The sequence below is a fragment of the Hypanus sabinus genome, chromosome 11 (genome assembly GCF_030144855.1).
Source record: "Hypanus sabinus isolate sHypSab1 chromosome 11, sHypSab1.hap1, whole genome shotgun sequence".
Classification (NCBI taxonomy): Eukaryota; Metazoa; Chordata; class Chondrichthyes; order Myliobatiformes; family Dasyatidae; genus Hypanus; species Hypanus sabinus.
The window spans coordinates 73,387,402-73,399,854 of NC_082716.1; the positions used below are offsets into that span (position 1 = coordinate 73,387,402).

Here is a 12,453-nt window from a genome sequence, read left to right on the forward strand (position 1 = left end):
TGCAAGACTCTCCCAGCAGCTTAATTTGCAAGTTAAATCTGTGGTAAAGAAGGCAAATGCAATGTAGGCATTTATTTCAAGGAGAATAGACCATGAAAGCAAGGAGATAATGCTGAGCCTTTATAAGATATTAGTTAGGTTGCTGTTGGAGTATTGTCAACAGTTTTGGGCCCCATATCTCAGAAAGGATGTGTTACCATTGGATAGAGTCCAGAGGAGGTTTACAAGGATGACTCCATGAGTGAAGGGGTTAACATATGAGGAGCGTTTGGCAGCAAAGGGCTTGTTCTCACTGAAAGTTAGAATAATGCATGGGGATCTCATTGAAACCTACCGAATGTAGAAAGGGCTAGATTGAGTGGATGTGGAAAGCATGTTTCCTATAGTGGGGGTATCCAGAACTAGAGGGCATAGCCTAAAATTTGGGAGATGACATTTTAGAACAGATTTGAGGAGCATTTTTTTTAGCCAGGGGGTACTGAATCTGTGGAGTGCTCTGCTACAAACTGTGGTCATTTGGATATATTTAAGGTGGAAGTTGATCACTTCCTGATCAGTCAGGGTATCAAAGGATATGGCAAAAAGGTAGGTATATGGGGTTCTGCCACAATGGGCTGAATGGCCTAATTCTGCATTATGTCTTATGGGACTAGGCAGAAGATCAGACCAGCATGAACTAGATTGGCTGAAATTTCTGTTTCTGGGCTGTAGTGCTTTAGGACTGTATCTGAAAACCAATCTGTAAATGTGATCTCTAACTCTGGTCTCTGCTGAGCTGCTGCACCTCTCCGTGTATATGATATGGTGATGCACGAAGGTAGCTGAGAGCACAGCAGTGGTGCCACTGACATGCAATTCATCATTCCAATTGCTCTTGTGATATTATAATATGAATAAGTACTTCTCAAATGGTGTGGACATCAAGCAAAGGAAGAGACCTTCACTGAAGTGTAAAGACCTGTTGCAAGATTAGTTCAGTGCTGGAATCTATCTGAGCTGCTGTAACTAATTAAGTGGATTCTTCAAAGACAGTCTGGAATGATTCTTCTCCCAAGAAACTGTTGTATTTTGTGTTAGGCCCCAAGGCAATGCTTCTTGGCTCTGATCTACTTTTAATGGCACAGTGTATGATGGATGTGCACAATTCCTACAGAACCCTGCCATGTAAGAGCTTCTGCCATGACAGCTATAAAATACAAGTCAAGCCTTGTAATATGTATATTGTCAAGTTGCCTTTTCCTGTCATTCCTTCACATATGGTTCACTGTGCAAAAGATAATGTAGAAGGGAGGAGGATGCTGCATGGAATGACAGGTGCATAGAGTGTGGGGAGACTAGTTACATAGGGGCACTGGCCCTTGTGAAACCTGTGGGATCTGTGAGTACACCAGACTCTTAACTCAAACATTTCTTTCAAAAAAACTCTTCATGGCCACTTGCTTGGCCACATCCATATGTGGAAATATTGAGCTGATAGGGCCCAATTCTTATCACCGCAGGGCATCAGACGTTATTTGCTTCCAATAGAGCAACTGACTGCACCTCACACTTGAAGAGATTAACTCATGATCTCCTGATCTATCTCATTGTGTTCCTTACATTTTATATTGTTTTTTTGTTATTGCACTTTCTCTGTAGTTGCAAAATATTTTCTGCATATTGTTTTCTTGTTATTGCACTTTCTCTGTAGTTGCAAAATATTTTCTGCATTTTGTTTTCTTTTTACTACCTCGATGTACTTACTTTTGGCTTGATCAGGTTGGATGGCATGTAAACAAAAGCTTTTCACTGTCTGTTGATGCATATGACAATAGCAAACCAATACCAATACCAAATGCCCCTATGCAACATTGTGTCAGACATCTTTCTGACTTAATTGACTGGTTAATCCTTCGAAATTAGCTCCAACTAATTGCATCTGATTTCCTGGAAAATGTATGTGTGGTTCAAAAATTCTTCCCATGAATAGAGGCAGCTCTGTGTTGTCTACATCTGGAGTGCAAATAAACTTTCCATGTAATCCCAATATTCATCCTCCTCCAAACACCACTGAAAGAGGAGATTATCCATTGGAGATCATATTTCCAAAAAAAAACTGTTAGGCTGAAGTCTGAAAGACTGAGCCCTCACAAGTCAGAATTTAAATTCCACTTTCATTTATGCACAAAGTAAATTTTGCAGCTGGTCCCCCTGATAATGCAGCAGAAGAGAAAATGCTTGAACCTGATTTATCACAATCACAGATTGAAATGGGAATGAAACATGCTCATTTTATTACCATGTATTAACATTTTAAAATCATGTTCCTACATTTTTAATGCAAGTGCATTTTAAAATAGCTTGAAAGCCCAGTGGTATGATTGCATACAGCCAATGTTGAATTTGGCTCAGCTAAAGCAGATCCTGCCTAATTCCAGATTTCTGGTGCAGTTCCACTGGCTACACTAAACTTTGCTGATATTCCATCCCCTCACTTCCCTGTCTCCTCTTCTAAGCATATTCTCCTGATAACGCATTTACAGAACTGGAGGTTCACAAGGAGGTTGGTAAGAACTATTTAATTAGTGTTACTCTTCTTTTCTTTTGCCCTGTACACGTTTTCTTAAAAGTATATATTCAGTTCCAGGGTTTCGCCTATCATCTTCCATATTTATCAGATTTAAAGTCTCTTGTGTCTCAACTAATCACATTCCAAACTTTGTCTGCATGCGCACCCTCTCCTTCACCCATCTGGCTCCACCTGCCTCTTATTCTCTCACTCCTTATCTGCCTTTAACGATCACCCCCAACTTTTGTCTTTAAACTCCATCTTTCCTCCTCATCTGTCTCCATCTGCCTATCATTCCCCCTACCCACCTAGTACCACCAACTGCCATCCCTTGCCTCACCCTCTCTGTCATCTCTTTATACTGATTACCTCCCCTCTACATTTAGTCTTGACGCAAGGATTTGACCTGAAATGTAGACTGTCCCTTTGCTGCCACTGATGCTGCTTGACCTGTAGAGTTCCTCCAGCACTTTGTTTCTGGTTTTACCTTATGATTTTCAGTTGAGCGATGTTTAATCAAGTACCATCTGTTCATTGTTTGTAAATATTCTTGCATGTTGAGTACCTCAACACCTGAACCTTAGGATGACTGTGTCATAATACAATAGAACTTTTTACGTTGAAGTATTGTCTACAGTTCTGGACATTGCACTTTAGGAAGGGCAGTGGAATATGTGCAAGGTGACAGGAAAGAAAGATCCTCTCAATAGTCATATATAAATATGAAATTATGCTGTAGTCACAAATAACACTACATAACATTAACATAATACATAGGTGTTACCCAAAATGCAAATTTAAATTTGTGCTGCAAGGACATGAGGACTTTGGAATACAGATAACATTTACTAGGATGATCTGGAGTTAAGAAACTGGAGTTTTTATAGTTATCAGAGGGAAAGCTGGATTGCTCTGTTTTGAGTATGGAAGACCAAGAAATGATTTAATAAATCTGTTCAAAGACCATAAATGACATAGAGTAACTAAAGTTAAGATGTTTTGGAATGCCTAAAGAATAGTGGAGGGCAAAAAAATGCAAAAAGATGCATGAGGGAAAACCATGTAACAGAAAGTAATTCATATTTAAAATGCTTTCTCGGATAGGCTGGTAAATTCAGTTTCAAATGCTCCAAATTCATCAGATATTTGGAAGGGGAAAAACATCAGAGAGATGAGAAAAGATCAAGAATATTGGCTCAACTGGAATATTTCTTAGTAGAGTTAAGGCTCTTCATTTGATTGCCCAAATGATTTGATTCTGTGTTGTACTATTCTAACATTTGGTTAGAATAATCAGGGAGGAATGCTTTTGACTCATAATATGGAAGTAATCATTGTTCTGTGTCACAATCTAACCAACTAAGACAAAAATCTATGAAAAAGTATCCACAGGCATTGAATTTATTACTTACATCCTTCATACACATGAAGGAGTAAAAATCTTTACCTTACATCTCCGTCTAAATGTGCAATTTATAGTACTTTATAATAAATAGTATGTACAACAGGATAGTCAATATAACATAGAAGTACAGTTGTGCCAGCATAAATTAAGCAGTCTGATGGTCCGGTGGAAGAAAATGTCACAGAGCCTGTTGGTCCTGGCTTTTATGCTGCAGTACTGTTTCCTGGATGGTAGCAGCTGGAACAGTTTGTGGTTGGGGTGACTCAGGTCCCCAATGATCCTTTGGGCCCTTTTTACACATCTGTGTTTGTAAATGTTCTGAATAGTGGGAAATTCACATCTACTGATGTGCTGGGCTGTCCACACTACTCTGCACAGAGTCCTGTGAATGAGGGAAGTACAGTTCCCGTACCAGGCAGTGATGCAGCCAGTCAGGATGCTCTCAGTTGTGCCCCTATAGGAAGTTCTTAGGATTTGTGGCCCTTACTATACTTCTTCAACCATCCGAGGTGAAAGAGGCACTGTTTTGCCTTTTTCACCATACAGCCAGTATGTACAGACCATATGAGGTCCTAAGTGATGTGAATGCTGAGGAACTTAAAGCTGTTCACTCTCTCAACCCCAGATCCATTGATGTCAATAGGAGTTAGCCTGTCTCCATTCCTCCTGTAGTCCACAACCAGCTCCCTTGTTTTTGTGACATTGAGGGAGAGGTTGTTTTCTTGACACCACTGTGTCAGGGTGATCACTTCTTCTCTGTAGGCTGCCTCATTATTATTTGAGATTAGGCCAATCAGTGTAGTGTTGTCAGCAAATTTAGTTAGCAGATTGCAGCTGTGGGTTGTGGCACAGTCATGGGTATACAGAGAGTAAAGGAGGGGGCTTAGTACGCAGCCCTGAGGTACACCTGTGTTGAGGGGCAGAGGGGCAGAGGAGAGGGAGCCCACTCTTACCACCTGCCAGCAATCTGACAGGCAGTCCAGGATCAAGTTACAAAAGGCAGGGTGAAAGCCAAGGTCGCTGAGTTTCTTATCGAGCCTGGGGGGAGTTATGGCATTGAATGCTGAACTGTAGTCCAAGAACAGCATTCTTACATGAGCACCCCCTTCTCCAGATGTGTAAGCACGGTGTGTAGAGCTGTTGCTGTTGCATCGTCTCTCGATCGGTTGTGCATTAGTAAGAATTAGAAAGTGATACTTCATTGCAAATGGATGATTATCAGTGATAACAGTTTCTCTATACTGCATGTAAAAATCTGAGAGAAGGGATTATTTTTGTAAAGTTAATTCAGACAGGGTCAACGAATTAATCTATCTCGGCTCAATGAGAGGAGTTGTGGAATTATAAAACTCTCTCCAATCAGGAAAATTCCATAGAGACATCTGTTGTTTCTCTCAGAACTAATTTCTCTTCATGTTTAGTGATCAGAACAAAAAAAGCACAGATTATTAAATGGAAATTGAAAATAAACAGTAAATTGGAAGCAAAAATAGAAAATGCTGGAAACATTTGGCATCACTGTAGAAAGAGACACAGTTAATATTTCAGTTCTGAAGCTTTTGATCAGTGTCCTGGGATAAAACCAGCTCTCAGGTGCCAGATAGCTTAACCAATTGAGAGCTCTGTATGATTGGCGCTTGAACCAGTTTCAAGGTGATATGTTAGAATAATAATAATATTGCTTAACTATCACAAGCATGCACAAGGCAGAAGCTGGGATTCTTAATCGTGCCCAGAATTCACTTGTGCTAGAAGTCATCAGTAATTTATTTATTTATCGAGATACAATGCAGAATAGGCCCTTCTGGCCTTTCAAGCTACATTGTGTAGCAACCCCTGATTTAACCCTCGCCTCACCACAGGACAATTTACAATGACTAATTAACCTACTAACTGGTATGTCTTTGGACTGTGAGAGGAAAACAGACCAGCCGGAGGAAATCCATGCATTCACGGGGAGAACATACAAACTCTTTAAGAGTGGCAGTACCAGGTCACTGGTACTGTAAAGGGTTGCGCTAACCACTATGCTACCCTGCTGCCCTAATGCAATGGGTGAGCAAGAGTAAACAAGAGATTAGCCTACTAATCTGAGAGACTGCAGGAGAAGTTAGGAGAGTGAGCAATCATGTTCCTGGATAAAGTGTTCCCTCGCCTCCAGAAGGGTGATCAGCAAAGCCTAAAGCAGTACTAACTGCTGCAGATTTGTGGTTGCAGTTTCCAATCACTGCTTTTTGATGTTTGCTTCCTTTGTCTTGAAATGTTTTCTCATGCACCACTGTTGTGCAGGAAATTCTTAGAGGCTGCCCACAAGCAGTTGCAGAAGATAAAGACATGACTCCTAATTGCCACAGACATTGGACAAATTGTTTCTTGGAATCAGCACAGAACGATCAATAAGACATTTTTAGATATACATGGGAATTCTGAGGCACTGGCCTACACAGATATATGTACAGTCACATTTCAAGATATCCACATGCTCACCAACTTGTCCACAAAGCATGTGCACACAAATTCAAATTCAATTCAAATTCAAGTTTAATTATGATTCAACTATACATGAGTACAGCCAAATGAAACAGGGTTCCTCTGGGCCAAGGTGCAAAACATACACAGCACATCATAGCAAAGGGCACACTGCACATTCAAGATAGTGAGCAAAATACAGTCACATTAAAAAAATATATAGAGCCCAACTCCCTGAGTGACATGTCCCGTAAATTGATGGTGCAGTTCCCAGCAGTCTACCGACAAACTCACGCACGTAATCCAGCTCCTGATTGCACTGATGAAACACTAGAGGGCAGCACTGACAGGAGAGGCCCGCCCCCAACTGAGCAAAGATGGTGTGCTACACTGGCCTCCAGCAGACAAGCCAGTGGCCTGAGCCCTAGTCCTTGCTACAACCAAGGCCACGCAGCTCCCTTGCTGTCTGTCACCCCACCACACAAGGGAACCAGGCCTGCGGCATCTTACGCTATCAGTGTCCAACAGGGTCTTGCAATCACAAGAGAAACACCCAAGGCAATCACCCATTGTTACACTGCACGCTGTCTCCATGAACCAACTCTGATGACTTCTTGTAGCAGGCAGCAACGTGGACTACAGCAAGTGCAACTCCTCGGCCAATGAGCAGCTTACTGATGGGGGAGTCCTGAAGCACCCAAGGTTCTTGGAGACCAGCGTTGTCTTGGAATTGTAAAAAAGACATTAAAAAAAACATTTGGTTGGACCCTCAGAGACTGCTGTGTCTGAGCGCACCACCATCTTACCGGAAGTAAGACCTGAACTACACACTCGGAGGTTACTATAATACATGCAGGGGAACAAGGGCAGATCCAATAACTCAGAGAACAGGTTCTACCATTTCACAATAGCTGATGCATGACCTACTTCCATGTGCATTAATTACTTTAGGTCTCAGAATTTGTCAATCCAGGGTAGCACAATTATTCTACACCTGTGTGGCACACAGACAGCAAGTACATCTCTGAGATGTGATTACTGATTTAGAGAATGAGGTATCTAGCTCACTGATGTGATTCATGAGCCACCTCACAATACCATCACTCCTGAATACTGCTGGTGTAAACTAAATTATAGGAACGTCTGGGTAATAGGTAAGCATCCCATCAAACCTACATCTGAAGTTGCTCAGCTATGCAGTTTAAGCTCCTGCCACACGTGCACACTTCCCAGTAAGATAGTGGTGCTGTCAGATGTAGTGGCTTCTACAGGGCCAACCAAAGGTCATTTTTAAATACATTTTGCTGGACATTACGATCCTAAAGTACTATAGGTCTATACCATCAGCGAGTTCACCATTGGAGGAGAAACTGAAGGAGCTGGATTTGCTGTGGACTGTATTACAGGAGAGGAAATGAGTTGGTGCACGAAGGTGGTGTGCAGTCTAGTAGTGAGTGATTATTACCTGGTTTATTGGAGAATAGTGAGTGTGGATAGAGGAGGTCCTCAGTCAGAGTGAGAACAGCTGCAAGCCACAGTGTCACCTGTTTCCAGGCACCCAGTAGGGGGTGCCTGAGTCAGAGCTGCACTCAGTGTTCTCTCAGCATACATGTTGTCATTGGCTGGAGACTACTATAACATTCAGGAGCTTGGACTGTTTTCTTTTTTGTGTGACTGTTTTACTGTTGTCTTGTATGTGCTGTGCATGCCTCGTGCTGTATGGATGGTGGGGGGGAGCCTTGGTCATAGTAAGGACTAGGCATCGGGCTGCGCTAATACCTGTTTGAGGCATCCTGCAGAGAGGCATCTGAGTCGGTGCTGCCCTCCAGTGTTCGCTCAGCTTAAGACAAGCTGCATTGTGTTCAACTGCAGACTGCTGCACCAGTCATGGACACAGGAACTTGGACAATTCCTTTTCAGTGTGACTGCATTTTACTGCTCTGTCATATGTACTACATGTGCCTTGTGCTATGTATGACTGTTGGTACTATGTTTTGTACCTTGGCCACCAAGTAACACCATTTTGTTTTGTTGTATTCATCAGTATTCATGTATAGCTGAATGACAACTAGTCATAAAATTGAACAGAATACCTGCAGACACCATAGTCACCTGCTTTCATAACTTACATCCTCTGTGCATCTCTGTTCATGCTTTGCTTTAATGTCTTAGTTATAGCAGTGGCAATGCTGGGTTCCTGAAGTCAAGTTGTACAGCAGTGTTGGTAAAAATTATATACCAACTTATTAGCGATAGTGTTGCAGCTAAGTTGGGACCAGTGTTTCTATTAGAGAATGCAGCACTTTAATGAGTCATAAACACCAATATTCTAATAATACTGAGCAAGCCAATTGTTCTGACAGCCAGAGCTTCTTCTGTTGAAACATATCAAGGTTATTCATAGACTAAGCCTTCTGATTATAATTGGTAATTGGTTTATTTTTGTCACATGTACCAAGGTAAAGTGAAGAACTTTGTTTTACATGCCATGCACAACATCAGTACATTGAGGTAGTTCAAGGGAAAAACAATAATACAAGGCAAAATAAAGTGTTACAGTTAAATAGAAAGTGCCTTACAGAATGACACTGTTGTTGGTGGAATTTCAAACGGTATCAAGGAGATGTACAGGAGTAAGATAGATCTGCTGGTTGACTGGTATTGCAACAACAACCTTACACTTAACACCAGTAAGACCAAGGAACTGATGGTGCATTTCAGTAAAGGGAAGTCCAAGTACCCACACCAGTCCAGAGGGGCTAGCAGTGGAAAGGGTAAGCAGCTTCAAGTGATTGAATGTGAACATCTGTAAATATTTAATCCTGGGCCCAACATATTGATGCAATTACAGAGAAGGCGCACCAGCCACTATGTACATTTCATTAGGAGTTTGAGGAGATTTGGTATGCCACCAAAGACTCCAGCAAATTTTTCCAGATGTATCATTGAGTACAGTCTGACTGGATGCATCATCACCTGGTATGGAGAAACCAATACAGAGAATCGGGATAAAGCTACAGAAGCCTCCCCACCCTCAACGACATTTTCAATCGGCAATGCCTCAAGAAAGGCAGCATCCATAATTAAGGACCTTCACCATTCAGGGCATTCCTTCTTCTTCCTGCTATCAGGGACAAGATACAGGAGCATGAAGATACATACTCAACATTTTTGGAACAGCTTCTTCCCCTCAACTATCAGATTTCTGAATGGATCATGAAGTCATGAACACTACCTTACATTTTCCTCTCATTTTGCACTAATTATTTTTGCATTTTTCCTATTGTAAATTGTAGTAATTTATTGTTCTAATTCTGATTCTGAGGTAAGCAATAAGATGCAAGATCCATGACAAGGTAGATTGTGAGGTCACGTATCCATCTAATTCTACAAGAACTCCATGAAAAGTGTGTACTTTCTGAAGCAGAATAGCATTCTTAGAAACATTAACTTTTATACAAAAGAGCAATACAGTAGCTTTTATAGCTTGAGCTAACAAACAACTTGATGTACCAGCTGCTTTATTTCATGTCAGTGTTTTTTTTTTGCAAATATACTTCCACACAATACTAAACATAGCAAGTACTAAAATGAGGAAATTGGGCATTACATCCATTGATGAATATCAGAATACATTAAAGAAAGAGCCTGCAGTTAGTGTCTGCTGGCTTATTGAACCACAATATATTTAAAGCTCATCACCATTTCAAAGAACAGACTAGCTGCAGCAAGTCATGGAAGATTGAAGGAAAAGATAATGACCCAGATCTATGGTAAACCATGGGAGCATAAATTATTGTGAAATATCTGACAGAAAACATATAGTTTATTGTTCTCTCAGCGTCTTGTTCTACATAGAAACAAACTTGATGAGAGGCAAATAAATCAAATAAATTGCTGTTTTGTATTTAACAGCAAAATCTGAGCTTAGTTAAAGCCATTGTCATACAAAATGTCATATCTATGGATATCTACATTCTCAGGTTGTTATTTCCCAGTTGCAATAATGACAAAGAAACCTCGCCATTTTCCAATATGTTTGGCTGTGTGAAAGAGCGTTTATGATATTGCAGTTTGTTTGTAGATCAGCAAGCTATATGAGATAGCTGAATAAGATAAATATTCCAAACAATTCAATATGAATTTCAACTATCCAGTACATTTTACCTCCTTTATTCCTAGTTAGTTATAAGTTGGTAGAATTATAACAAGTTCAAAGTAAATTTACTATCAAACTTACAGTATATGCACCATTACTAGATACTATATGAACCTGTTTCAATTCCAGTCTTGACTTTAATATTTTTCATTTGTTGGCATACATTTAGATTTGACCCATCTTCTCTTCTGAAATCTATGTGCATTTATTAACAGGGTTTTTTTTGTTAAATCTCAATTTAAATAGCAATACAAAATCATTGTGCTGTAATTGTCGTTCAGATGGTCTGCTTGTTTGTCCTGCTTAGCAGAGATACAGAACTCAGGCCCAGTCAATCTGGAATGAATGAGGAAAAGTAGAAGTGACGGAACTAACTTTCCTTAGGAAAAGTCTAGTTTGACAGAACAACAGACCATTAACAAGAAAATTGAAGGAAAGCAAAAATTAACCCAGGTTCTTCTCATTAGTGACTCAACTATAATAAAGTGATCTGTATCACATTTACTTCCTTTCACTCATTTTAAATGTCCAAAGATAGTAAAAGATGAATACAATATTGAAACGATCTTCAAATCATGTTGCAGACAATTACCGCCGGCATATCTCATTAGTGCCAGTTTTCTGGTTTACACGTAGTTCCATTGTCTACAGATTTTACTGTATCACAGCTTGAGAATATTATCATCTCAGGTATGGAAAACCTAAGTATCATTTTATTACAAATGTCTCTGAGGAGCCAAAGCAGTATTGCACTGTCCTAAAATTGCATGTCCCTGGCACAGTGCAGAACTGAACGAATTGTTGCAATGTACAGGTTTATTTTCTCTCACTGATAGAATATGACTTTTCTCTGCCACTATGTATGGTAATATTAATGAACTGGTAACAAATGTTCTATCAATGTTTGAGGACTTTACTGTAAACTCAAAAATTGTGTTGTCCCAACATAATTAAAAATTGTTCAGGTGGGGCTATCTCATTTTCACATTCTGACCTTAATAACCTCAAGGACATAAATCTGTTTCTTTACCTGGTCTGATGTATAGGTGACTCTAGACCAGGAGTTCCCACCTGTGGCCCACAGACCCCTTGCGTAACGGTATTGGTCCATGGCTAAAAAAGGTTGTAAAGCCCAGCTCTAGGCTGACATACTTCCTCTGTACTGAAACCACTTATCCTGTGCACTAGTATTTTGTGAGGCACCTTAACAGGTGCATTCTAGGAATCTAAACATATATGTCTACAGGTTCCTTTCTAAGTACTTAGCTTGTTGCAATCTTGTCTCATATGTTTTCTCTTTCATGAAACTATGTTGGTTTGGTTTAAATTCATTACGCTTTTCTAAATAGCTAGCTGCGTTTTCCTGTATTATAAATTCTACGTCTTCCCTGGAACAGATGTTAAGCTAATGGCTTGTGATTTCCTGTTATTATTTTTTTCCACTCTCTCTCACACATACACACACCCCTCACATTCTCAATTCTCACTAAAGCCTTTACATTTGTAATAACACTTCCCTACTATTATACCTGATTTAACTAATGTGTCAGCCTCAACTAATGGCTCTACTCTGCAGCCAAATCAATAAAAACCCTTAAAACTGTTAATTCTAACTGTTTTAAGTTTTCCAATACTTTGACCCTCCCCAAACCCCTCATGGAGATAATTGCATGTTCTTCCCTCATGTTTAAAACGAGTCCATCTGTTTTCTTTGACACATTTGCAGTGTTCTCCACAATGAATACTGATGCAAAGTATTGTCTCAAATGACCTGCTATTTCATGGTTTCCTATTACTATTTTCCATTCTAAGTATCCGCAGATCCCACGAATACATTTGCTACCCTGTTCCTTTCCATATTCAACCTCTCGC

At 40.2% G+C, this 12,453-nt stretch overlaps 1 protein-coding gene across 4 annotated transcripts in view; it reads left to right on the plus strand.

The window, feature by feature from the left end:
* LOC132402111 (potassium channel subfamily T member 2) overlaps window positions 1-12,453 on the plus strand; it is an 884,531-nt gene that overhangs the window by 671,378 nt on the left and 200,700 nt on the right. The window contains exon 24 of one of the 4 annotated variants that reach the window (XM_059984714.1): window positions 3,237-3,257. The exons of the other annotated variants lie outside the window; for them this stretch is intronic. Within the exon in view, the coding sequence (XP_059840697.1) occupies window positions 3,237-3,257 (21 nt within the window). The remainder of the gene's footprint in view (window positions 1-3,236; window positions 3,258-12,453) is intronic. 4 annotated transcript variants of the gene reach the window in all.